Source organism: Ctenocephalides felis, unplaced genomic scaffold (assembly GCF_003426905.1).
Source record: "Ctenocephalides felis isolate EL2017-DRISC unplaced genomic scaffold, ASM342690v1 CF-g0.4_SCAFFOLD_01170, whole genome shotgun sequence".
NCBI classification, from domain to species: domain Eukaryota; kingdom Metazoa; phylum Arthropoda; class Insecta; order Siphonaptera; family Pulicidae; genus Ctenocephalides; species Ctenocephalides felis.
In genome coordinates this window covers 33,225,376-33,248,886 of record NW_020537324.1, presented here as the reverse complement: position 1 = coordinate 33,248,886, position 23,511 = coordinate 33,225,376, and the positions used below count along the sequence as shown (strand labels likewise).

The window sequence follows — 23,511 nt, the reverse complement described above, 5'->3', positions numbered from 1 at the left end:
CATCTATTTTAAGGTATACCAAAACGTTTGAGAAACCTCTGAAATGTAAAAGATATATGAACATATTTCGTTATTCCGCCATTACTATAACTTACCCTATGGGAAGTTAAAAAAAACATTATAGCAGCGTTTTTAGGAATCAATTTTATTAAGTACTTCTGCTTCATTTTACAATAATTTACATTATTATCGTTCTACGATAATCGTTGAATCTAGTTCAAGACCATCCATTATTCCTTCGACTAAGATGTATAATTCTCAAGCGATTAGCATGTGCCGAGAAGTGGCATTAAGAAATCTACAATTCTACATTGAACACATAAGTATGCTTGTGCTCTGCGATAACGGTATCGATGCAATAATAACCGATTGTGCACAAGCAATTGGAATAACGTTAAAGTCGAAGAAAAATGCATCAAGCTCGAAAATTGCATTACATGCTCGGTCAACCGCGGATAATGTTGCAGTACATTTTCTTTGAGAATAACAACCCGTCCGCTTTTTAAGCACAACGACTTTGTATTGTTGGGCACATTAAATTAATATCAAAATCATACAATTCTTTAGTTGTGGGCACATAAAAGTTTCTAAAGGTTATATATTGCGACCAGGTATTTTATTACTTCTGACATCAACTACAAGAAGGAAGAATTGCTTCTAGAAATTTTCTTTTTATGATCTAGTGGCAAGAGCTTCGTTTTTGGCTTTGCAACTACAAGGCTGATTCTGATTCAATGACTTCCTTGGTCAGTTTGATATCAAGCAGTAGTGATATCATCGACCTTCTCGAATAGTTTGATATCAAGCAGTCAGTATTCAAGTAGAAAATTAGAAAAATCCAAACCCAATCTTATACAATTTAAATGTGACTAATAATGAAGATACGGATATTAAATCCATTAATATAAGAATGTCTGTACTAGGTAGACCGAAATATTCGAATAATAATCATTAGTCATTATTATATTGCAAAGCTAGAACTTTGACAAACAAAAATTGAGCGACATGAAGGACTTGCTAAAATTCATTGCCCCCGTAAATCATGAATTCTGCAAAAATTTGACAGAAGTTCTAATCATCACAACATGATGTTTGTGTGGAGTTATATATTTGCGTTAAAGCTTTAAATGTTATGATGTTTCAAACAGCATAACATTTATTTTTATGAAGAGCTTTAACGCTAATATATAAGAATTAGGTTTAATACTTTTTTCAGTTGACAACTTGATTAACTCCACAAGTCGTATCAAAACTTTAGCTTTAATGATAATTTATTTACTCACAATAAGTAGTTATTAATCTTATATACCGTTACATGTAACTATATTTTTTCAATTTATATTATAACGGGAATTTTTATAAATTGCATTTTCACTGTATGCACTAAACGGCTCATTTGGGCTTTTATATTGTACGAAGGTTTGTAAAATTTAAGAGCTTCCAACTACAAATTAGATTCAATTTAAAGGGATATATCATTACTAATAGAAAAAGAACAAATAAAGTAGTTGAAAAGTGTATCGCAACAGCTCAAAGTACTCTTAAGTTCTGATTGCTGCTGAAAAAAACGCAGGATTATTATATACCATATCTGCAATTTAAATTTAATTATTTTTAATCAAATTTCATCTAGCCAAACTCAATCAAATGATATCTGTTAAAAATATAGACGAAAACTAAATGGTTAACTATAATTTTCGAGCTGTACTCTCTAAGAAATCTTTCAATGTAAGTTTCATTGAGATTGCATTAGAAATACCTGCAACTGGTTATTAGCCCAATAATCATTAGCTTAATTATGAATTAATTCAGTTGCTAAAACCTCATAGATTTTTATGTCAAAACCATAAATTTAAAATTTTATATTAAAAAAGTGCAATTAAATATAATTAACAAAACGGTGAAAGTTAAGATAAACCAGGTACAAAGACGATATTATTCTACCTTAAAAGGAAATATACTAGTAATGACGATTCGGGAAATAATTAAAAAAATCTATGTTAAAACGCAATCAAGAATTTTCTTTACAGCAGTTAACTTTCTTTCCTGCATTTAAAAACATTGTTGATTAAATAATGAAAAAATATTTGAGTTTATGTATTATCTATAATGTAAATATATTATCTATATTGAAATAGAATATATTGGCTATATATGTTATATTAACATTCCAAAGGGTAAGTTTGTTTTTATCAATACCTACAATTTGCTAATTTTATGTTTTCTCAAGGTTTCAAGCCATTCTGAATCGAATGAGACCAAATTTGGAAAAAGTTTGTGTGTGTGTGAACGGATTTTTTACAATTCTTCGACGTTTTCAAAAATTTAAAATCCGTGAATTTAAAAAATATTATTATCAAAATTTATGCCAAAGTTGCTTTTGTGATGTGATAAGTCACACATTGTCGATTTATTTATTGAAATTTGGAATAATCACCTACAATTTTAGAATTCTTACAATGTAATTAATGTAATCACAGAAAATATAAGTGTATTTAAGAAAATTGGAAATCGCAATGTTTAGATTTAATTGAAAGCAAAATCTTTATTTTTGAAATAAACAGTTGACAATTTTTTCTAAATATCTAAATCTGAATTTTGGTTGATTAAGTCAATTATAACATATCTCGGTAAGTTCATGCAGCTTGCCTTAAGGCTAAATGCCACTTTCAACAATTTTTGTATTTTGATGATGACCAAGAATTTGTTCCAAAACTTTATTTGGTGAATTTTCTCTACAATATTTGCTACTGATAAATCAATGATCAAACAACATATACTTTCAGCTATTATTTTCACAAAATTTTCTTTTTCTCATATTGGGTGATATTATTGGAAATACATGCTTATAATATATCTCATATGAAATGTTATTAGTATATTTTGGTGTGCAAATACTGTGTAATGTTTGTTGTAAATTACTGTACCAAAACCCAACTGATCACGTTTGTCGCGATAAAAATATTTTACGACCCACACATGCTGATATGCTTTTTAGGTAAAGAGAAGCCAATTTGAAATCATGTTTAAATTATCAATCATATCACCATTTAGATGATCAAGTATGTAGTTTTATTGTGGCTTAGTAGTTAGAGCTTTGGCCTTCCAACCAGATGATTTTCGAATAGATACTCACCAGTCTCAACACCAACAGCCTGATGATAAGCTGTACTGATATCGATTTTTACTTGAAAATATGATGGAAAATAGCCTTGAACATAGCGTTTTTTGGCATTGCTGAATCAAAATACGATTCGTCAGTACTAGATAAATTTTAATAATAAAATTTATTAAAAATAGAGAGTTTTGTGGTCATATTTCACAATTTGGTTCTTAACTCTCTCTCCACGTTTTGACTTAATAGATTTGTAATGGATAGCTCATGATCAAATTGGATTTTTCAATGAACATAATATATTAAAATTGCAATGTGGAATATTATAAATAAATTCTTTAAGGATTAAATCATCTGTTTGATTTTTAGATAATCACCTAAGTATGTATTTATAACTGCGTCCTCAAACAGTGAAAATATTTGTTTCTCACATGTAGGAATTTCATTTATACTATTATAATGCAAACGATATAAGCTGAGGAACTTTTTGTTTAATTAATTTTTTTTACACCCTCAACTTATTGATTTTGTGAACAGAATGTCTTTGTAACTAATTTTAAATAGTAGTTGAGAAGCCTTATAAACAACAACAATATTTTTGCATAGTATTAAATTAGTAGAAAACAAAATTACGACATCTACTTATCCGTAGAACGACTAAGTGTAGAATAGATGCATGTAATTTTCCATTTACTTTATACCGAAACACAATGAGATGTAAATTACTATTTAAAATAACGTACAAGAACAATATTGAAAAAGAAAACATATTAACTTGTATGGGAACTCTTGGGTGATTCATGTAGTTACAATAAAATAGAACCTTACATAAAATTCCCAATTATAAATTTAATTAATCCATGAATATAGAAAACATCAGATAATTATCATTTCGTTTATAAATAATAGGTATATGTAATACTAGTGTAATTTAATAAAAAATGCAAAATATAATGATTTTAGTGGATTCTAAATAAAACGAGTATTCTTGAATTAAAAAACTGTAAACAGATCTAGGAAGTTCTAAAGTAACATGATATATAGAAAAAATAAGAAATAGAGTGAGCTTTCAAGTATAAATAATGATTATTATCAGATCAAATCGTTAGTAATCTTCATTTAAAAGCAACGACGACATTCGACATATATTCACTAGGTTTATAAAAACAATAATCCGAATTAAGTACCAAAAGTCCCATTTGATCAAAAAGTTAAATCACAAACAAGAAAAATGTGAATCCAATGAATATAAACTAGTGGTGTATGACATTGTGCTTGAAGGCAAATTGCTGCCATTTTTTGCACATTTAGCTATATATCTCCGAAACCACTGGGTTTGCCTTTGCCCAAATCTAATCACCACTTTTTCTCATCATTACGAATCAGATATTTTTAGAACAATCAGATATTTTTAGCAGAAAATAATACATAAATGAAAGAAAATAATTTCTGAAACAATTTCTAGTTGGAACCAACTTTTCTTACTCAAGTGTCAAACTTGTTTTTTAGTCTATTGAAGACCAAAGAGTCTCAAAACTTATTTGAAAACAATTTATATACAAATGATACGTAGTGAATTTTGAATACATATTTGAATTTGAGATATGCTTCCAAGAAAATATGATATGACTTCTGAATATGAAACAATTTAAAAACACATAAATTGTAATGCTATTTTCTAATAATTATATCTTTTTTTTTCAGGGAAACGATAGAGAACGCATAGTTTTGACCAGCGAGGAAGCAGGATCAGGAGTGATCGACAGAAAAGTGAGGCTGGTGGATGGACCATCGCCGACAACTGGCAGACTACAAATTCTGCATCTCGGAAACTGGAGATCTGTATGTAGCAATTCAAGAAAGTGAGTTTTAATATTTATGTATTTTTTTACCATTTTATTTCATGGGAAATATATTTGCAATTAGTCATTCACATGCAAGGTCGTGTAAAAAAACAGACAAATGCATAGATATAATAGATACATATATAAATACTTTACTTTACTTTTTATCTCTAGACTTAATTCAAACTAAACTAACTAAAATATTTTGGACATATCAACTGAAGTCTAAACTTCCATAGTTCTTCAAAATTATTATTACTTTAGATTTCACTTTATTTCAAAAATGAGAAAGTTTTAGTTCATTAATCTCTAATATTTAAATATGATTAACAAAGTATTTTTATGATATTTGAAGCGGTGCTATGTCTTGCAAATAATATTAAAATAAACAATAATTGCATTGTTTTTGCAATTAATATAATTAAAATATATGCTTATATAATATATATACATACTAATACATCGTTCTAATTTGTTCATTTTTAGTACTTGCTGTTCTCTTTCTCTCTCTATTCTCTTCTCAATTTTCGATAATCTTTGTGTTGCATTATTTGTGAATTAATTTAATAAATAAAATTATAAGTAAGCACAATTAACGCCACAGATTTAATATTTTAAAGTAAAATTTAATTATATTTAATGTATAATTTTGCATAATATTATTCAGTTTACAAATTTCGAATTTTAGTTTTATATTTCCAACGTTTTACACAACTGCAAACATTAAATGCTTTTATTCTTTAGCTGCAGAAAATATTTTTGCTATAAATAACAGTTTTTATAAATATTTGCTATAAAAATTCACAATTATAAAGCACATCAAATAAATACTTAGTTTGTTTTTAAAATAAATTTATTTATTTCACCAAACTTGAACATCTACCTACCTTGATCATATAAAAATGGTGACTTATCGTATATTGAATTTCTTTCTAGTAAAAATTAAAAGTCTCTAGTAAAATATTTTAACTATTTCCTTATCTATGGTTTCAACTATGGCAATAAAAATCACCAAAAATCATAACTACGTTATTTTTAAATAAATCAAAAATAAAGAAATAGGTATATCATACAATCAAGCATCTTTAAAATCTAATTGCAAAAGCGTTTACAATAATAATTGAGAATTTAAATATAATCACATTTGATATAAAATCAATGTTTATTATATGTGATTACAGTAAATATTTCAACTTTTATCAATTTTATTGTTACCTTTTATTAATTTTATTATTATAACTTTACCTTTTTTCTCAAATTTGAATTATGATTGTATGATACGAAAAATTGGAATTATTTTTTAATAATATTCGGTGTTAACATTCCAATAATCTTCGATATTGAGAATATTCAAGAAAACTTATACAAAATATTGATACCGTTTAGACAAACATTATTGCCGATTATTGACCTTTTGTCGATGTTTTCTCAAAAACGGCTGGATTGATTTCAAAAATTTAAAAGCCATTCGATGTATTGCGACGATCGGCCAAGCCGTTTCTCTGTAATTATTAAAAAAGTGTAAAGTTCATTCAGTGTAAACTTTATTCATTTAAAAAAAAAATTCATCAAAGTTTTGAATTTTTACCAGAATTTATTCTGAAACATATGCACGTTATGAGGTGTTTTGTTGGTAGCTACTGATTACAGTTTACGTCGACACTTCAATAAAATACATTTTTGGAAATAGATGAAATCGTGTTAAACAAATTAATTGCAAATATTAAAAGTATATTTGAACCACATTAGCTGGGAATTGTATCGATCAATTTTTAGTGACAGCGAAAATTTTGTATTCGAAATAAACAGTTTTATCTAAATAACTGAATCTCATTCTTTATTGATTAATTTAATCATAAATACGTATTAGGATCATGCAACTTGCCTTACTGCAAAATCTTACTTACCACTAGTTTAATTTCATAATTACTAACTATTTGGTATTTTCCTAGTTGGACGCTGTCAGATTTCGGTACGGTATGCCGCGAGCTCGGTTACCGCGGCGGTCGCTTTTACCGCTGGATGGAGGGTGAACGCCGTGGTACAGGCCACGACCGTCGACCGGCGCGGCTGCTGCTCGAAACCCCTTCCTGCTCCGGCAGTGAAAACTCGTTGCAAGACTGCCGCAGATGGAGGGACAGGCAACTGGGCGCCGGTGTATGTGATTTTCATGGAGACGTCGGTGTGCAATGTGAACAGAGGCATGCATTGGACCAGGCGTCAAAGGTAAGAATTTTTACGGCAAATTATGGAGTTTTTCCAGAAATTAGAATTTTACGATAAAAATGATTAAATTGACATAAATTATTTCTTCTTTGCAATTTCTTGAAAAATCACTCATTAATTAATATATTGATTTTTTTTTATTTATTGGCTTTTGATATACATCATAAGGCCAGATGCCATTCATACAATTGTTCACTATAAATTCTTATTGAATAATTAACTTATAAATTAATTTTAGTATTATTAATAAACTAAAAGAAATTTATAAATATATTGATTTATTTTTGATTAAACCGATCCATTTTTATGTATGCCAAAATGTTCAGAAACCTTCGAAACGTAAAGATATGCAAAATGTTCAATTTTGATCTTTGGAAGATTACTATAATTTGCCCTAAGGGAATCCCTACACGATCTCGACCTATCATATTAACTAGTTTGAATTAATGACATTAGTGGCCAATGACAAACCAGTATTTTTGACGTAACGCATTTCCGTTGCATTTTTGCTATTGTTACCCACTTGAAAGAAGTTTAACTTAAAAAAATGAAACTTATTTTATGTGGAACACATCAATAAGAAAATTTCAGCGCCGTAAACAAAGTAAAGCAGATTAAGGATGCATAAATGTATTTGCAACATTGTAATTTATTATTTAAACCTAAAACATATAAAAATACTTACTCAAATTTTCCCAAGTGTATGATTTTTTAAAATTTCTAGTTTTTTTTAAATTCCTTAACAATTAAAATTTAATCTACCGGCACCAAATCAAATTTGATTTATCCCGGTATGTGATTATTTCAAACAAGTTAATATGATTGGTCGAGATCTAATTTAATATTGTGCATTTAATTAATAGAAATAACGAATCGCACAAATCTAAATTGCAATTAACTCGAAATCATATTCTGGTGTTGTAAATTTAATGGAAATAGCATAAAAAAATTTCAAAAATTTTGCAGATCTTCGAATTTTTAATAAAAAATGACATGAATTGTCACTTTTAATTCATTTGTCGCTAAGTCATACCTAAAAAAAAATTTTTTTTCAATTTTCAACTTTTTTCCATGCTATTTCCATACGAAGTTTAATTGAATTGGGCATTATCTAAAAGTTAATATTAAGAGCTAAAACTTCCAGAGAATTGTTTTTTATCAATTTGGAACCATTTGAGCCCTTGGGAGCAAGGAAATTTGAAAATGTCCATATTAAGGACCACCCTAATATATATATATATATATATATATATATATATATATATATATAATTATTGCTTATACCACAAATTAAATATTGCATTTAATGAATTAAATAATAAATCAGGTATTGCAGTTTTAAAAGATTTAAAATTTATATACAGCGTAACTCTACTGTTAAAGCATCATTGTTCAAAAAAACATACTTGTGAAGCAATATAAAAAACAACGATTATTGGCATAATCCATTTTTTGCGAATTTGTGTTTCCTTCGTCCTGTGAAGCATTTGTCGTTAAACGAGGTTTTTACAATTTATGGTATATGAATTAGGTGTTCTCGTTATTCGAGGTTCTACTATATTTTAAACAATTAAAATAGTGAAAACTTGCTAACAAAATATAACAATTATTTTTCAAGTATTTTTAATTTAATAAAATCTAATGAAAAATGAATTAAAAAAACATGAAAAATTAATTTGTTTGCTATTTTTAACTAATTATGTATATATTTAGGACAGCTTATAGTTCTATTATAAATAAAAATACTATGTTTGGTGTTTATTTATATAATTTATATGATAAATTTCGGTACAAAAATATATTATGTACACAGTGGTTTTCGATTATTTTTAACAAATTGTAACAGGATATTATCTTCAAGATATGTGAATTCTTTTTATGAATGTAGAGTGGTGTCTCTACATATGTACTTATATTTCAAGACTCATTATTTCAATACTCAATATTTATCTCTAGATCACGAACAATTGGCGAGGTTTACGATTTGAGTATGCCGATAGCGAACGTCGTCTTACCCAAGAAAACACTCTCTACATCACATCCTCTCGATCAGTTCTCGAATATGTGGACATCCTTCATGCTGGATCGGGCAGAAGCAGCAACACTACTGCAGGCCTTAGTGTCCTGGGTGTCGCTCCAAACATGCAAAACTTACGAATTACAAATTCGGCATACCATGGAGCAGAAATATTGAACACCGATGCACCAGTTGTTTTATCAAATTGTGAACTGGAAGGGAATGCTGGTTATGGGATCGTTGTTAACTCAACCTATGGACAGGTAAGACAATGGCTGACAATGTTGACTAACGTGATAAAAAAGTACAAAGTTAATATATTTTTTTATTGTTTAAGGTGCTTCTAGAAAACTGTACTGTCGATGGAAATGGTGCAGATGGCATACGCCACATTGTTCACTACACTGATCCCCGAGAATCACGCAGAGATCGCACCGACGTCCACGAGTTCTGCACCCTGCCCACCACTGTCAGTCAGACTTACCCCGTTCGAATATCTGTAGAACAGTCAAAATATTCCAATACTGAAAGAGACTGCGGAAAATACTTCACCACTCGCAATGGCTACGTACTTACACTTAACTTTGTGTTTTTCACAACTGATAAAAACGACACAGCCACTTTGGAAGTTTTTGATGGAACCTCAAGACATGACAAGCGATTGGCCACACTCCTCATAAGAAACAACACTAGAGCACAGAGTGTAACTTCGACAAGAAATAAAATTTACGTGCGGTTCAAAGCTGAAACTAGAGTCGAATTGTTGGGTTTCCTACATCTAACAGCTGGTAAGCAAAAATCATATGACTTAAACATCACCAGAAGCAATATTGCTGACAATAATGGAAAAGGCATCACAGTAGAAAATCTTAGATCTATGGTGCATATACACCAGAGTTCTATATCCAACAATGGTTATATATCTGGATTACACGTAAATCAAGGCGTTGGTGATGTTAATGTAACAGATAGTCGAATCAGTTTTAACAGAGGCGACGGTATAAATATAACTTACACTGGAGGTAACACAAATGTATCACGCAGTTCTTTGAGTTCAAATACACGCAGAGGTTTAGCAATTTGGCTGAATGATACCACAGAAACTGAATATATGAATTTTAATCAAACTACTGTACTAGAATATAGCGAAGTATTTAGAAACTTAGAGGAAGGAATTCTTCATGGTAATTTTTGCGGTCAAGGTTGGATTAATATAACCGGCAATTGGTTTAACGAAAGTATGGATACTGCAGTAGATTTAGGGACTTGTTGGCAAGATAACCAGCAAGGTAAGAAATTAAATCTACAAATTGGACACAATGTTTTTGAGAGAAATAGAAAAATTAGTATCAGAATATATCCTGCTCTAAATATAGAAGGAAAAATAGAATATAATCATATTCGACATGGCGAATATGGAGGAATATTAATAAAAAACCAGCCATTAGAAGAATTCGAAGTTCTTCCTTCTAGAATTGTTTTACAAAATAATGAATTATATAATAATAAAGGTGTTTTTGTAGTTAATTTGGGTACTTCACCTTATAGCCTTGTGCAGTCAATATTATTTACAAGAAATTTTGTCACTGAAAATTCTATCAATGAACCTTTTATAAACGAAGACGGCGCAAGTTTCAGTTTGTTGCCTAGAAGTCGAGTTGCCGCGGCTGTAGTTGTTTCATCTGAAACTGTTGATATCTATAGAAATATTATTGACAATCCAAATTCTAAATATGAGATTGGTTCTCATTTGGAAGATCAGAGTAAGACAATAAACTGTACCTTCAATTGGTTAGGTAAGCGTGATGAAGAACAACTATTTAATAGATTATTTCACAGAAAGGATAGATACAATCTTGCTAAAATTATTTACTTACCTTATCTGCTACACAATAGTAATCCAGGTGCGAATACCGTCGTAGCACATCCCACATTTGTTCCACAATTCAACGTACCGGGTACATATATAGTCGGTGGCGAAGTAGATGGTCAAGAAAATCTTAAACCCGGCGAATATTTTGTAGATAAGGATATCAATATAAGACCAGGCGGTAAGTTGACCTTACAATCTGGTGTTACTTTGAAGTTTCCGCCATCAATTGGAATGATGGTTGCTGGAAGATTAGAAGCTAGAGGCAGAAATATAAATGCTATCACAATGACTTTAAAGCAGCAAACTGTAATGGAACCTGAAGTAGAGAATATGGAAATGGATACAGAAAGATATGATACAGAGACTCAAATAATTGAAGTAGAATCCAAAATTCCTATTCGATTACTAGGTGGAATGACTAATAATGAAGGAAGATTACAAGTAAAAGTTGATAATAAGTGGGGAACTGTTTGTAATTATGGATGGTCGATACGGAATGCGGCTTTAGTTTGTCATCAACTCGGCTTAGTTTTAAATCCCAATGATTGGAATCTTGAACGAAATCAAATTCCGAATGCTGGTACGAGTGAGCCAATTATAATGGCAAATGTACGTTGCACAGAGTTTGATACCGATATCACAAAATGCCGATCAGAAAAAGCAAATGATTTTGAGAATTCTTGTACCCACGAACATGATGTTGGAGTGCGTTGTTACCAAAGTAATTGGGCTGGATTAAGATTGGGTGTTCTTGCAGAACGCGCCGATTTGCAATTCATCACTATTGAGAAAGCTGGATTGCTAGATTATGCCACAAATTCCTTTCAACCAGCGTTGCAGATTGATTTTGCTCGACATAGTTTGGAAAGTATCAGAGTCATAGATAATATTCAAGATGGATTAGGAATTATTTATTCAGACATATATAGTGCTGATGCAGTAAATACGGTTAGAAACTCGGAGTTTTTAAACAATCGAGGCAGCGGCATTAGCGTGAAACAACTTGGTTTAAAAGTTCAGGGAGCAGTTATCGAAAATAATTTAGTAGCGGGCATAAAACATGACCCGGTAATATCTGGATTACAACAAAAAGAACTAGCTGGCTGGTTTAATATGGCTCCAGATTTTAATGTATTAGAATCTAATTATCATCCTATTACGATACCTGAATATGAACCTGCAACAATAGATTTAGAAACCGGTAAAACGATATATCTTCTGACATCTAAGCATGTACGCCAAGAAAATATTCACAAATTTTTTGACGTTAAATGTCAGCCAGGTTATGTTATTGGTATACAATTATTGAATCCTGTTTCTAATAGATCCAGTGAACGAATTTGGATACATGACTCTCAAAATGTTAATTCTCTAAATGAGAAATGGCTTCTGAATCGAGACTTATCTGTTTTTCCGGTTGCTAGTAGTAGTTTTGGCGTTGTGCTAGAATATACAAGTGGAAATAATGCGTTAGGGGGCGTTGTGCTGGTTTTGAGTACTATTCCTGCACCAAGGCAAACTATAGTAAACAAAATTGTCAGAGGTCCTGTGCCAACGTTAACTATTATGAATTCGCGTATTCGACGAAACGTAAAAGGAATGCAGTCGTGGTATTATAATCGATATCTTAATGAACTTGGAGATCATTATTTACGAAAAGGAAATGAAAGCATTAAAATTGTAAACTGTGAGATTGCACATAATTTAGAAGAAGCATTTGACATATATTCTCCTTTCTGGGATGTGCACGAGAGCAATATCTCTGAAGTATCGATCAGTATTAATAATTCTCTAATTACTGATAATGGAAGAGGTATTGTACAGTTTTCACGTGATATGAGAAATTCTAACAACTTATTCCATTACATACTCCAGGATAATTCAATTGAAAGAAATTCAGCTGGTGGCTTTGAAATAAGCCTTCCATACGTTTGGAATTACAATGAAAATTTCACTCATTCAGTTTACGTGAATAATAACACATGGAGAGGTAATAAACAATTTAATTTTGTTATTGATGGTCATTATTCAGCAGTTAATTTGAGCAGGAATTCCTTTACTGATAACCTATGTAAAACAGGCTTGATTTCTATTCGAGGTATGGAAAAGCAAATGAAAATTGATGGGAACGTCATACATCGTAACAATGGTAAATATATGGTTGAATTTAGAGCTGATAGTCAAAGTGAAATATTAGGAGAAGTAAAAGCGATTTTTGCTTATAATGAAATTAGATCTAATAGATTCGTAAAGTTTTCTAAAAGTGATCTTCATCAGCTATATCGTGACCCAACATGTGTCATTGGATTTAATGGTGTACAAAAAGTGCGAGTAAACCGAAATTTAATATCGGATAATGTTTTAGACTATGATCTATTAGCAGGCGTTAAAACAGCAAAAATTAATAATAACTTAGACGTTCGTGAAAATTGGTGGGGTTCTAATAATGCTAGTTTTATCAAAAAACGTATATTTGATTTTGACGATTGGAACAATCATGCCGTTGCTCATTATCGCCCTTATCTAATTGAAGATAGTTTTGACGCTAGTGTTTCTGTAAGTTTTGATGAAGTAACACCCGTGGACCTTGATAACCTAGGAGGAAGACTTTTGCAAAATTTGGTATTATATCGACGGGAAGAACCATATGTTCTTCAATCCGATTTGACTGTAATGCCAGATGTGACACTTACAATTAATGCTGGCGTAGAAATGGAATTCGCACCTAATGTTGGCATCTTGGTTTTAGGAACATTAGTTGCGCAAGGTTTTAGAGGCTCAGAAATAGTGATGAGACCAATGACGTTAAGTTCACATTTTGACAATCGAATTGGTCGCAGATCTATGCGCATTATTGAATTCGACGAAGAAGGAAAGCAGATATCTAAAGTAATAGAGAGAAGTTCAAATGCTGAAGATTTAGATGTTGATGTATTTAAAACATCAGAAATAGACAAGAGCCAGAAAATGTCTGATGAAAATTCGTTTAAAAACCGAAGATCTTTAGAGAGTCTTTTGATGCACGATACGATTAGACTTTGCAGTGCTGGAAATTGTTCAGATGCTGAAGAATATAGTGATACCGCGCAAGGTTTTTTGGAATATTACAATAGGACTACCTTGCAATGGGTCCCTATGTGCGATGACAGATTTACCGAAAGGAATGCTCAGGTAGTATGCAGAGAGCTTGGTTTTGATCCTATAAATGTGTTCTACCAGCGAGACAGACGGATAGAGTACCATTCGAATTCACTTAGTAGAATTTGGTCTTGGCCGGAGCCTTTGCAATGTAAAGGTATGATCACGTTTAAATAAAATATTCACAATTTAGCTATAAAAACATAATCACTTAATATATTTTGTGTGCGATTAAATTAGTTATTGGCAAAGCATTATCACTCTGCAAGGCAGAAAAAACTATTTCACTTAAATTGTATTGCATTAAAAGAACACTAGTAAATTATATTCATACAGCATTTATGAGTATAGATTTATGGTGGTTAAATAAAATTTATATTATTAATTTTAATTGTTTTTCATATAATTAGGAACTGAGGCGCGATATGACGATTGTCCCATTCGTCTCAACGGGCAGCTGTATGGTCATCTTCATACTTGTTCTTGGGATTCAGAATTTGTTTTCATCAGTTGTGGAAGAAGGAATCTGGAGCAACCTTCTGATTATTGGGGTGGTATTAGATTTGCTCATCCAGAATTTGAACATCGATTGTATGAACACAGAGTTCATGACGTGAGAACTCATGGCGTCGTTAGAGCAGCAGAAAGCATTATGGAATTCGTTAAAATCATAGGTAAGTTGTAAATGGAAGGCATTTTTGAAAATGACAAAAAAATGTGTATAAAATTATACATATTCGGTATATGAATAGTTTACTCATACCGGTATACAAATTTTCTGTATGGTTGCATATGCAAAGTGACTTACTTGATAACTATGAAACCAATCTTTGTGTGGTGGTAATTAAAAATGATAAAAAATGAGAATATTCAAAATTAATCTAGAACAGTGAAACTGATATAATATTTGGTTTGATTTAGTTCATTTCATAAAACTTTCGGTATTTTCATGAATTCTTAATTTTTTTTTATAAATTTTACTATGTTAAACTTAATTTTGCTTCAAAGATCTGAAATTATTTACATAGGACGGGAGAAATTGAAATTTTCTTTGTTCGGAAAAATTAAGCATTGGGAAAAGGAAAAGGAAAAATTGGAAAAAAATAATCATATGAAATGAATTTATTCATAATCTTTCATACCAGGCACTCCTGCCTGACTGAAATATGAAAATATATATTATGTTAATAAATAGTTGGGAAAATAATAATAACAATATTTATGTTATTTATTATGTAACTGGCTAGAAATACAATGTCTACCTAAATTCTTTGATTTTCATAGATTGTGTTAAAAAAATATTTATTTATTTACAGGTGCAGGAGTATTACACAATGAGAAAAGTCCAGCAGTTCAATCGATTGTGAGAAGTCCAGCACTTGGTTTTGTCGATATTCAGAAAAGTGCACATCATGGTCTTAATTTAGTATCACCAAGTGCATCTATGGATGTTAGATTTTTAAATGTTGACGAAACTCTTGGTACGTTGAAAAATATTTATTGGCAATTAAAATTATAAATCAGAAATTATATATTTCAGTTTAATAATCGGACGTATTATCATTATAAAACACGAATTGAATGAATATTCATTTTAAAATTCATACATTTTGGCATAATCCTAGCTTTCATTCAGTGGGAAATTTGTTCATTCTAATAAAATAGAAATAACAATAATCCATAGTATGAAGATGTATAAAGAAACTACACTATACTATAAAAAAATCAAAATTGTTATATTTTCTTAAATAAAAATTGCAAAATAAATAAGACAATCATTTTTTGTAAGAATTTTTTTTACTTAGAACTGAAAGTTCTTATTATCTTCATTCGCGAATTGGCGGCATCCGAGTGGAAAGAGTTAAGTTCTGAGAATTAAATAATTTATTGAAGCACTGAAAATGAGCAACTGTCTGCTCTTATATATTGCACAAATATTGTTTGAACGTTTTATAGACCACATTATTTATCAGTTTATTTTAATAACGAATATTCAATTTCTACAAAACTTGTAGTTTAAATTGTTTCCATGTAATTGACATTAACATATTAGTAGTTACATCAAATTATTCCAAAAATCAATTCCAAAAGGAATAAGGCATTGCATGACTGATAATTAGCCTAATTGGTAATTTCTTATAGTTTTTTTTTTATTTGTTTTAGTTATTTTATTGTCTTTTCATAGTTTTGCGATTGATTAACAATTTTAGGCGCTAACTAATATAAAATTTAGAATACTTTTAAATTCCTATATCTAGCAGTAAAAAGTAAAAATCACTCTAAAATAAATTTCTATTTCTTAATTGGTCATTGTTTGCAAAAACTCATATTTATGTCATCGTTTATGGTATAACACGCATTTAACAAAACTGTAACGAAATTGATCACATTTTTAATAAATATTATTACTAAAAGCATTACCAGAAAGTAAGCTTTGGTAAGTAGAATATAATTGATAGTGAGTAATAATATAGCAAATTAAAATATTATCTTATATCAATTTTTACAAAAAAATGCATTTTCATGTTTCCCGCTTGAATTTTTGAAGTAAAACTTCTTTAGGCGCGACTAGGGTGTAAATCCGTACTAATGCAACTGAAGTGCGTTACGGCTCTCGATTAAATCATTTCTATACGGGTCGTATGTGATTAGACCTTGTGTATGTGAATAGACTGTTGTTGTATGCGTACCGGCATCAACGTTGTATGCGTTCCGATATCAACAAAAAAATCGGCATAGCTAAATAAACATTTTAAAGTTACATCGTAGTACAAATCTTGTTTTAATGAAAAATGCCTGAATCAGAATAATATTTTACCCTGTTCCTTGAAAATAATAAATCATATTAAACATTTGTTTCATGAACGAAACGTAAGTTTATTGATTAAAAATTATTTCTATATTATTCGTAGTTTCTATATCTTTGAAGTTAATAAAATCTTACAGCTGTTTAAAAAATGAGAATATATCACCAGCAAAAAAGTAAAGAAAATACAAGCAGTCAATGAATTTATGTTAATTTTAATTACATGAAGTTCTTCAAACACAATTACATGATGAGTGAAGTTGCAAAAACAATATTTGTTTAGGCGTTGTTTAACATAACCCACTGTGTGAACGAATATTATAGAATTGATTAATCAGCAATTACTTCATTAATGAAAGTTCATTTCTAAATGCTAATTACAATGACAAACCGATCGTGTCATATTTGAAAATGACTTTGATTATATTATTGTTTTTAAATATTATGCATATTATTAATGCTATCATAAATATATAATTTATAACTTATAATTTATCATTATATAAATATGTATAATGGTTGACACTAATAAGCGTGTGCATCATAAGTTTTACCATATTACTAATAAACATTGTTCAAAATTGTTATATGATGTATTTATTTTATATGAATATTTATTTATTAATTAAATTTTACTATTTTTTACAGGCGATGGAATCAATGTGGTTTCCCTGACTGGCGAAGGTCGAGAAAGTGACGAATCATCATTCACACCTTTGAAAGATCTGAATCTTCCGTATTCTCTGTTCTCTCTAATAGACATATGTGATACATCCAAAGAAATCATAGTTGAAGAGCGTGTTCTCTTATATTATAAATACGACAACTCTCCAGTGAATTGTGTAAAAATCTTCAGAAGTGCTTATGGAATCAAACCTTTTGGATTTAGATTGCTCCAATTTAATCTATTCAATCGTACCACTGCTCAAGAATATGGACAACCTGATGAAATTACTTTGTATGATGGTGATGTCTATAATGTATCAGCACCTATATTAGGAAAAATCCAAGCAAATGCTAAAGGTGCAGAAAGAAAGTTTTATAAAAGCACGTGGCAAGGATTGAGTGTCAGGTTGTTCGCAAGCGGAGCCAGTGGGACATATGGTTTTATAGCAGAAATTATTACTTTGCCGATTTCAGCAATTGGATTTAGTAAGTATTACTTAATTAGTGTTATAATCAATCCAGTTCATACGTAGAGATACCTATTGCCAAAAAATAGTCTTGCGTGGCATCGTGCCTTGAGACAAATTGCTGAAACTTCCCGTACTGTAATAAAATATTCGAGAAACTTTAAATATTTTTGGAAAAAAAGTTTTTTTGTCTTTCCTAATAACTAATCATTTCTCCACACTCTCATACAAGCAAAATGTTTTTTGAATTTGATGATTCATTCTCTTATTAACTGCTATTTTTTGCACTTTTTGCTCCGTATCTCCTAAACTGCTGGAATCGCATTTGCAAAAAAATAATCAAAACTACTTACCGTCAGTACGAAACAAATATTTTTTGAATCATTCTAATCGTATGCCCGGTTCTCCCAAACACCGAGTTTCCATTTTCTGCACTTTTTGTTCCGTATCTCCAAATCAGCTGAACCTGCCTAGAATGTTTTTTGAATCATTCAAGTGGTTGATCCAATGCTCCAGAAAACGTGGACGAAAATTGTGTCCACACATACATACATCCATTTTTTTCTAAGAAATGCCAAAATCTTCAGAAACCTTAGAAATGTAAGATCTTTAATTATTGATTACAATAACTTATCCTGCGTTAACATAACTAGGTGCAGGTAGTATTTTGCCTTGAGAAAAGTTGCAAAAACTTTATATGTAAATAATGGACTTAATATGAGATTTAGCTATTTAGATGAAATTTTCAGCAGTTTATTTCGACAATAAAGTTTTTTTTGAATGTGATCAGTGCAATCAATGCAATTTCAAATAAACTTAATATCAGTAATTTAATTAATTATAGAACACAAACACGAATTAGTATGTCCCAAAAAAGCACAATATATTATTCCAAACTCTACTGAATTTTTATAATTCAACCACTTTTTGTAGGATTATAATATTTCAGGAAGCTCGCTTAGTTTAGACCATAAACTCTACCCTTTTATGAGTTTTATTATTAAAAACGCGAAAATAAAAAAAAAAATTTTCTTCTAATGATAACAAATATGTTTTCTTTATCCATCGGTTTTAGTATACTTTACGCTTCGATTTTTTCTGACAAACATGTTTTTGCTATTAAAATAATATGGTTAGTTATTTTAGCATATTAATGGGTTTAATATTAAATACCTTGTATCTAAGATCTGATAAACTATAGAAGTACGTTTTATTCCTCGACTTATCTTTGTACAATTAGTCGAAAATTTAAACTTTCTTGAGTTTTTATTGTAATCTGCATTACTTTGGTAATTTTGTTATTATTAAGCATTATCTAACCATGCAAAATCTTCAAGTACATGGTTACAGTGAAGCAAAAGGTGATGAAATAGTACATTTTGGCACAGATATATTTGAAAACCTTATTCTTACAATTATATTCGAAAAACTTCATCGTAATATTTTTTTTTTTAATTTTTATTTTCAATAGCAATCAGAATACATGACTATTCTATGAGCTATTCACTCACACACATACACACACACTTGCAAACACACATATAAATTTATCGGATCAATATTACAATCATATTTAGATAATCACTTCAATAAATGATTCAATTATTCTGTTCATATTATCTAAGGTTCCTCCTTATTATCTTCGGGCATTCTTCAGTCTTCTTGAAATTGATGTCTCAAGAAGCTGAGTGACTATATGGTTTGAATGATGTTGTAGTTTTTGAAAATGTTTTATACTGTTGATTTGTATTATTTTGTTTATAAAATCAATATGAAGATCGTCGTGTAAAGTTTTATTACTAACAAACCACGCAGCATCAGTAATCTGCCTCAACATTTTCGATTGGGCACGTTGCATTAACGCTATTTTGGATTTGCTTGCACAGCTCCACAATTCAATGCCATAAGTCCATATGGGTTTTATTATTGCCTTGTAAATTAGAAGTTTATTGTCAATCGATAAAATTGACTTGCGTCCCAGTAGCCAGTATAGTTCAGCGGTTCTAATTTTTATAGTCTTTAATTTGGCGCGAATATGGTCCTTCCCCGTGAGCCTGGGATCTAAATGCATACCTAAGTATTTGACGCATTCGGTGCTTGGAATTGCTTGGCCATAAAAATGTACTCCTGGGCATGTTGTCTTGTTCAGTGTAAATGTTATATGATTAGACTTGCTCTCATTTATTTTTATTCTCGATTTTTTTGTCCAATCCTCTATAACATTTAGATGCCTTTGTAAAATGTTTGTCACTTGACATTTATAATATTGTAGAATTTTTTTTTTTTTTTTTTTTTTATTAACTCTTTTATTTACAACTGTCCAGTAAAGGACATTTAGTAAATTTAATGACTTTACAATAGTCCGCCAAGAAGGGACATTGTATACTATATTGTCATGTTGTAAAAAACAACTCAGTGGTTGTTTTTTCCTTCCTATATAAAATTTACAATATTTTATTATTGAATAATTACTTATAAATAATGATTAAGTTATTTCTATTTTTTTTTCTAGGAGAGTTGATGGCTTAGATCCAATGGCGCTTTTCTTTTCAATCTTCTTCGATAGTTCTCTGTTATCAATGAGTTTGCTAATGTATTTGGGTGATTGATTAGCTTGTTTCTATACTTCTGCGCTGTTTTTGTTATTACTTCATTTATGGTAGGTGTATTCGTGTCGGCATGAAGCAACCAGTTGGGAATATATTTTGGAGCTCCTAAGGCAATTTTCAAAAATTTATTTCGAAATTTCTGTATAATTTCTATATTAGTCTTATGAGCACTGCCCCACAATTGTATACCATAACACCAAATTGGTTTGAATAAAGTTTTATATAAAAGTAGCTTATTGTATGAGCTTAGTTTGGATTTAGTTCCTAGTAACCAGTAAAGCTTTTTGGTTTTTATCTCGAGCTGTTGTCTCTTTTTTTATATGAGTTCGCCAATTAAGTTTTCTATCGAGGTATATACCGAGATATTTGACATGGTCTTCTTGAGGTACTTGAGTATTTCCTTTTCTTACTGGTGGGCAGGTCTCTCTTCTAAGCGTAAATGTGACATGTACTGACTTTAAGCAATTCATTTCAAATCTCCAGGTTTTGTTCCATTTTTCTAATAGATTTAAATGGTTTTGGAGTAACTCAGATGCAGAACTGGAATCTATGTGGCTGGCTAGAATGCACGTATCGTCAGCAAACGTAGCGATCAAAGTATTAGTTGTTATTGTAGAATAAACGTTTGTTAAAATTAATTACTTGGTATGTCTATATAATACCTGGTCTTGATAAACTTACAAATCATTCAGAAACTAGTCCAATTATAAAATTTTATTGAATTTTGAACATTTGTTTTTAAAAAATACTCTGAGTTGTATTAGACGTGTGTTCGATTTTCAATAATGCGTAATATATACTCGGAAGACTTATAAATCACGTAGAAAACAATTTATTTATTATTGATTAAGTCGATTATTTATATATATATCGGGAAGTTCATGTAACCTGCCTTACGGCAAAATACCACTTACAACTAGCTAGAAATTTTGTTCAATATTTGAACTGTATAAAAACATCTCACAAGTTTCACAGTAAATTTTACTGTTCTTGTAAATAAATAACGCAGGTTAAAAAGTCTGATGGCACGACCATTGGAAAAATTTTCCCAAAAAATCGGAGTTGCAATGACTTAGACATTGCGACAATTGGCAAATGTTCGTATTTATATTGCTATCTTTATTTGTACTATTTTATTTGGAATGATTGATAAAAGTGAACTAATCACCTCTTAAGAATTATTTTGAAAATATGGTACGAATATGGTATTTAGAAGCACCCATATTCACGCAACGAAAAACGAGCGTATATAATGATTATGATGCAGCATTATAGCTCCAGTGATAGTGATAAAAAACTGAACTTAAAGTGATGAAAATAGGTTAATTTACTCATAGTAGTAATTATTAGTTATATTCTAACAAAATTTGTAATTTCCAGATCGCGATGCACAGCACAACCTGACGTATTCTACATTGTCCAACTGTTTGACTGGTGCGTTGTCTTACTCGACCGTCGGCGAGGTGTCGCCCACGCTCAGCCTGGACAAAAACCAAATCCTGGACAACTGCGTTCAACTTTATGGAAACTTCTCAACCTGCAAGGCGGCAATGAAGATCGATGTCCAAAATATGCAGAACATGTATTTCAGGGTAAATATTTATTATGATTTTTATATAGTCTAGACAGCTGCATACCAGTAGAACTTTATCAGTTTATCAAATCCACTTTGGAATGCCTTACATATTTTAATATGTTGATTTTTCATTATCTTATAATTTTTACGCCTATCCTGAAAGTAAAAAGTAAAATTTTAAGAAAAAAAGTAGGTTTTAAATTTATAAAATTCACCAAAGGCACCAAAGACTAATAGCACTGATTTTGGGATTGGCGGAAATTAATGTAAACTGGCATTTTATTAATTGAATAATTTTTCAATCTCTGTCAATCCGTCAATTAATTTTGACATCTTTGAGTTTTTAAGATATTTGATTTAGAAGCTGATTGCCTTAGTTGTATGCCGTATGTCCAAATTGGTTGAATAATGAGGAAATAATACTCTTCATGTCACATTTCGAGCTCCTTCAATCAATAAGTTTTATATAATTTGTTTAAGGAAAATAATAAATTTGTGTTATGTGGGACTATTGAAAATCTTTCATGGCAAAAAATCAACAAGTAATTTGGTTCAGGCTTTTTTTCTTGTATTTTATACCATATCACAAGATTGCAACTGTAAATCTTGTTAACATAGTTTCTTCATGATTTAGGAAAATATTATGTATCACAGTCAAAAATCATATGATTGTCGAATTTGCCTGAATTTCTATTTCCTCGATAATCAAGTTTTAATTCAACACATTTGTGTAAAGAAATGGCATAATCAGAAAATATTTTACTATGTATATGATACTTATCAATACTGATAAAGTATTTATTAAACTATATGTGGATGCCTAGTTTATAGCAGGTATCATTCGAATATTGTAGTTATTTACAAAGTGATTTTTTGGGTAGTTACCAATTTTCTAGATAATTACTATTTATATCGTTAGTACAATGATTATTCAATTTATTATTCACAAGGAAAACTTTTTTGTGCGCTACTTTAAGCACATCGTACATCAAGAGATGGAATAACCACTTTTTTATATCGTCGTAAATTAAATCGATCGCTTTTCCAAACAACGGAATAGAAGTAACTTATGAAATATTTATTTAGTCCCTTGATTCTCTTGAAGATTCCGATTTCGAAGGGTTCATAATGGAAATAGATTGCTCTCAGACCTCTTCACAAATATTGAAGGATA

General features: G+C 30.2%; 1 protein-coding gene across 1 annotated transcript in view; it reads left to right on the top strand.

The window, feature by feature from the left end:
- The first annotated feature begins 247 nt into the window (after window positions 1–247).
- LOC113367103 (protein bark beetle-like) overlaps window positions 248–23,511 on the top strand; it is a 62,057-nt gene continuing 38,793 nt past the window's right edge. Inside the window, exons 1-10 of the mRNA XM_026608731.1 lie at window positions 248–466; window positions 4,820–4,977; window positions 6,912–7,185; window positions 9,142–9,465; window positions 9,540–13,879; window positions 14,036–14,370; window positions 14,624–14,887; window positions 15,530–15,694; window positions 17,668–18,171; window positions 22,142–22,353. Of these exons, the coding sequence (XP_026464516.1) occupies window positions 248–466; window positions 4,820–4,977; window positions 6,912–7,185; window positions 9,142–9,465; window positions 9,540–13,879; window positions 14,036–14,370; window positions 14,624–14,887; window positions 15,530–15,694; window positions 17,668–18,171; window positions 22,142–22,353 (6,795 nt within the window). The remainder of the gene's footprint in view (window positions 467–4,819; window positions 4,978–6,911; window positions 7,186–9,141; window positions 9,466–9,539; window positions 13,880–14,035; window positions 14,371–14,623; window positions 14,888–15,529; window positions 15,695–17,667; window positions 18,172–22,141; window positions 22,354–23,511) is intronic.